General features: G+C 37.6%; 1 protein-coding gene across 2 annotated transcripts in view; it reads right to left on the bottom strand.

Annotated features, from left to right (window-relative positions):
* phyhd1 (phytanoyl-CoA dioxygenase domain containing 1) overlaps nt 1-5,554 on the bottom strand; it is a 20,178-nt gene continuing 14,624 nt past the window's right edge. Inside the window, exons 7-11 of one of the 2 annotated variants that reach the window (XM_062056825.1) lie at nt 4,651-4,672; nt 4,444-4,572; nt 4,232-4,348; nt 2,249-2,375; nt 1-177 (exon numbers count right to left, since the gene is read on the bottom strand). In XM_062056825.1, the coding sequence (XP_061912809.1) occupies nt 129-177; nt 2,249-2,375; nt 4,232-4,348; nt 4,444-4,572; nt 4,651-4,672 (444 nt within the window). In that variant the 3' untranslated portion in view covers nt 1-128. Of the gene's footprint in view, nt 178-2,248; nt 2,376-4,231; nt 4,352-4,443; nt 4,573-4,650; nt 4,673-5,554 lie in introns of both variants that reach the window. The other variant, XM_062056824.1, reaches the window with a different exon arrangement.

Raw genomic sequence — 5,554 nt, 5'->3', positions numbered from 1 at the left:
GCAAAACTTTTTTATTAAAGTCCAATCAATTCACGCACAAAGTGTTATTTCAACTCATTGTATTGATTTTTGTATGAAATGATCCCGTTTTGATAATAAAAGTACTTGTCACTTTGCCGTGAAATCCTTCATTTGGTGTAAAGAGGCGGGAACGGAAGCTCTTCACTGGGCTGCAGCCTTGAGGGAAGATGAGCACATAAGTACATGTCATTTATATAGTAGCACTTAGCACTGAGAGAGCTCACAAACATGGTTTAAATACAAACAGTACAATCAAACAGCATGGTGCAACAACGGAAACATTGAAAATATAATATTTAATATAATAACATGAACATTACGTGACTAACTAGATGAGGCAATTCCTCAAGGAACTGCGTGTGAATGCTCCAATGCTGACGTTGAACTGAAATCCTGGATTTTTTTTTAGAATTGTTGAAGTAGAGCACACAACTCCCAAACAGGCTGAATATTTTGAAGTTGGAACGGTTTGAATCAGATGAAAAATGGGGGAGTTGTGGAAGTTTGAAGAATGTCCCATTGATTTCAATGGGAATTTCCCAAAAATTTGGAAATTTCGGGAAATGCGGGAATTTTTTTGGAAAATGGTAAAAAACTTGAATGGTATGAATGAGTTGAAATAGTTAGTGTTGGAATTTTTCAAATCGGTCGAGAAATGTTAAAGTAACATGTTGAATTGAGAAATGGTATTACGGAATTTCGGGAAAACCGGGATTTTTTCCAGTTAAAAAAAACAACTTAATTTTTTGTCCTGATTAAGAGGAATGTTTTGACGGTGGAACGGGTATAATGCGTTGAAAAATATGGAAGGAGTAGTCGCCAGAAAAAAGGGTGGAAATAGGGCTTTGGAAAACCAGGAATTCTAGAAAATCCTGGAATTTTTTGGAACTTGGAAAAAAGGTAGTTTAAATTTCCAGGATGGTGGAATGTGTTGAAGGTGGAATGGTTTGAATCGGTTGAAAAATGTGGAAATGGTGGAAGTTAGAAAAAATGGCTAATTTTCATTTTAAATGGGAAAAAATGTCCCGCAATATCTGGAATTCTGGGAAATCTGGGAATTTTTGGAATTTGTCAAGGGAAAGGCCGCGATTCCCGAATTTGACTGAACAGTTTGAAGTTGGAACGGTTTGAATCGGGTTAAAAAAATGTGGAAGGTAGAGCGTGCCAAAATCTGGAGGAGAACAAGAAGAAGTTGAAGTTGAATAATAAATAGATTAATTTTGGTGTAGAAAACCATATGTGTGCATGCTTTGGACCATTCACACAATTACAACTCAAAGCTTCATGTTTTTGACCTCCTTCTCAATGAGCAAAACTGCGGTGGAAACAGCGGCCTTTAGTGGCAACAGATGGTAGTTGCAGCCGATATGGAAATGTCATGAGGTATTGTAAAAAAAAAAAATATATATATATATATATATATATATATATATATATATATATATATATATATATATATATATATATATTGTGTACGTAAATATTTGTAATACTATGAAATATCTAAAAATAAACTATGTAAATAAATGTTTATGGTCAACAGATAATGTAAAAAAAATATCTAAAAAATAAAGTAAAATATTTTTGTATATGCATTGTCAAAATAAATATTGGTGAAAAGATGAAAAGAGTCTAATTTGTTTTTGATCAATATTGAATAAAAAAAATCAGATAATGTAACAAATATTATAAAAATAATTATTTTAGTGCCGTCAAATGATTGCATTTTTAATCAGATTAATCACACTTTATAATTTTGATTAATCATAATTAATAACAGGTTATTACTAGCGCACTTAATTTCAGAAACGAGCCCAATATTTGAACACAAATGCAATTTTATTGTCATGATGTGATACAGGAGCATTTTTTTAACGTTTTACCTAAATACACATCATTTATTTGCTCAAAACTTGGTAAAAGTTCGAAGGTGTTTTGAAGTGAAATTTGCGGCAAGTGCGGTCAAAATAAATTGCATGCTTAATCTATGCATGTGCATGATTAATGTGTAACTTTTTGTTATTATTCACTTGAGTTAATTCGATATTTTTAGTTGAATAATAAATAGATACATTTTGGTGTAGAAAACCATATGTGTGCATGCTTTGGAGCATTCACACAATTACAACTCAAAGCTTCATGTTTTTGACCTCCTTTCTCAATGAGCAAAACTGCGGTGGAAACAGCTGCCTTTAGTGGCAACAAATGGTAGTTGCAGCCTACTCACCAGTTCTCGGGGCTCCACTGGGTGTCACGTGACTCCATGACGTGGAAAGTGTACACATGCCGGGAGTCCTCAGAGACGTTCTTAGCACTGCGATGCACCACTTGGCCGTGAATCAGCACGACGCCACCTACAGGAGTGAAAGAGAGGCGCAAGTTAACAGTGGCGATGATATTGATGTGTATTTCTGGTCTTGTCATCCTCGTCCGGACATAAGGATGCCACGGCAGTGTGGCTGGATCAAAAGAGACGTCGGAGACACTTTACTGAACCAAAAGTTGCTTCATTACAAGCGAGCGTCATTATACAGGAATGCAGTACCCGGAGAAACCTAGGTCAAAAAAATGAAGGACTCCTCCACTGGAGAAGTCAAACCATCAGTTTTTATATTCCTCCTTTTTGTCTATGGGTGTGTGTGCTAAGTCAGGAGAGCGCATCCCGACCTGGTGAGGGCGGTCGCATTTCTTTCCGCTCCCTTCTTCTCCCTGCTTGCTCTCTTTGTTTTGTCTTGTCTGCACTTTTTTGAAGCCTCTTTCGTTGCGCTGTCCTCCAAATCTAAACATCAGACATGGAATTGATCAGCTGGACTCTCGACTCAATTGACAAAATCTTTTTGACGAGGAAAAGAGGTTCTGGGGAGCCTGGCTGCCCTGATGGAACCATTGCTGCGGGGTACGTGAGAGATTCCTGGGATAAATGGAGAATCATGTGCCCTCAGTGCTTTCCATCGAGGACGTGGAAGACATCTACCTATTTGGAACCGTGATCGCGGGGCACCTGCTGATTGGGCTGAGCATTGCTCTGGTGTATTGTCAAATTTGTAAGACGATGGCAGCCACTCAAGGAGCCGAAAGGCTGTTCGTCGCAATGGAAGGTTTGGGCCGGGCTGGGGGATCACAGACTGGGGAGATTTCTGAACTCAATCGCAAGATGGATCACATCATGGAAAAGCTGGTTGAAAGGGAAAATTGGATATGAGAGCCAGCATGGACGAATAGAACAGACAAGCCATTGTAATGTCTGCTCGCGGAAAAACAAAAATCCTAATCTATGATTTGACTCCCTCGAATGGCCTTGACGCTGCAACAACAACAACGCTGTTCTGAAAACATCCCCCGAGGACACCTCAATGATGGACGCTTTTGAGCTCCCTCCCTCCTTAACGACACCTGGAGTCGAACTTTTGCTTGCATGCAGAACGGCCCTAGGCCTATGGACACTACATCAACACACCCAAGACAATGGGCATATACACACACACCCCACCCCCACCCCACGCCTTCACCACCGCTTGATCCCCCTTCAGGGTGATGGACGGCTGGCAGCGCTTTATAGCAGCAGTCGACCTCCAGGGCCCCCAAATTCCCCCCGAGTTGTTGTGATTATATGTAACATGTTTATGTGTGCATGGCATGGAGGTTTTTTCCCACTCCAGACTGGGCCCCCTTAGGAGCCCAGTCTAGATTGTATTTTTTTTACTCATCTTCTTCCCCAGCGTTTTACCTTTTTCCCATCTTTTACAGGGCTTGGCGACCCATCAGCGTTCCTGTTCTGTAAGCCTGTACACTGTTTGTTTGTCTAATCTTGAACGGGTTTGTGCTGAAAACATAGTTTCGTTGTACTTGTGCAATGACAATAAAGTCCTATCCTATCCTAAGATGTTTGTGTGTAAGTGTCTGGAAAACAACTGCATAACTCAAATGTTGGCGTTGAGCTATACAGGTAGTTTTTTCTCAAGGATATGGTTATCACTTTTGCATTCCGAAGTCCCAATTAGAGCCTCTTTTCCTACAAGAAGTGATCCAATCCACCTGCGAATATCAAACTAAGGGGCCTTATCTATTTATGTGCTCAAACTGAAATACCACTATTTAATTAAATTAGGTGGTTTGCTTTCTCCAAGGTGAATATAAATATTCACCATATGGAGAGCATAATATGAGTTCATTAATTCACTTCATTATCAAGTGAAAAATAATAATTTACCTTTTTGGACTTCGACTGGGACAAACTTGTTGTCGTCGTAGTCCTGCTCTTTGCCGACAAAGTCTGTCAGGGGATAGGTGCCCTCGGGGGTCCGCACCATTCGTCGAGTCAAGTCGCCTGCTTCATAACAACACGGCACATATAATATTTCTTCAGCAGACCAAGTTATTAAATATAAATGAGTTACAGGAGTACCTCACATTGTGACTTACTTTTATGGGACCCTTGGATGAACCACAGACATCCATTGTTCACAGTGGCGTCCTCCAGGGCGATCCACAGGCCCATCACCCTACCCAGGGGCTCCGTGTACAAAAACGTGGCGTCCTGGTGAGGATTTACTGGTACAAAAAAACATGCATCTCTAAAAAGACAAAATTTTGCCGCAATATGAAAAAAAATAAAATTAAATGCCCTACCTTCCCCACCTATCCCAGGTTGCTGCATCAGAAAAGTAAAAAAAACAAAAACTTTTATATATACAGTGTATATATATGTAATGAATATTTTAGATTGATATATTCCGATATGGAAATGTCTTAAGCTATTGTAAAAAATATATATACATTGAGTAAGTAAATATTTTTAATACTATGAAATATAAAACAATAATTTATGTAAATAAATGTTTATGGTCAACATATAATATAAAACATATCTTAAAAGTAAAATATATATGTATATGCATTGTCAAAATAAATATTGGTATTTAAAAGGGGAAACATGATGAAAACAGTCTAAGTAGTTTTTTATCAATATTGAAATGTCAAAAGGTATGGTGAGAAAATGTATTGTGTATTTTAAAGTGATCAGATAATGTAACAAATATAAAAATACATATTTTAGTGCTGTCAAATGATAAAAAATTTTTATCAGATTAATCGCACTTTATACTTTTGATTAATTATAATTAATAACAGGTTAATACTAGCATGCTTATTTCGATTAACTTAAGAAACGAGCCCAATATTTGGACACAAATGCAATTTTATTGTCATGATGTGATACAGGAGCATTTTTTAACGTAAATGCATGTATTTGCTCAAAACTTGCTAAAAGTTTTACCCAAGGTGTTTTGAAGTGAAATTTGCGGCATGTGCGGTCAAAATAAATTGTAACCTACGTATATGCATGATTAATGTGTAATTTTTTGTGATTAATCACATGGGTTAATTCGTTATTTTTGATGGTTTGAGTATATATATATATATATATACACACAGTTAGGTCCATAAATAGTTGGACATTGACACAATTTTCAGTATTCCAGCTCTGTACAACACCACAATGGATTTGAAATGAAACAATCAACATGTGCTTTAA

Source organism: Entelurus aequoreus, linkage group LG08, assembly GCF_033978785.1.
Source record: "Entelurus aequoreus isolate RoL-2023_Sb linkage group LG08, RoL_Eaeq_v1.1, whole genome shotgun sequence".
In the NCBI taxonomy this organism is placed as follows: Eukaryota; Metazoa; Chordata; class Actinopteri; order Syngnathiformes; family Syngnathidae; genus Entelurus; species Entelurus aequoreus.
Note: the sequence above shows the minus strand (reverse complement) of the source record. Positions and strands in the feature narration are given on the sequence as shown.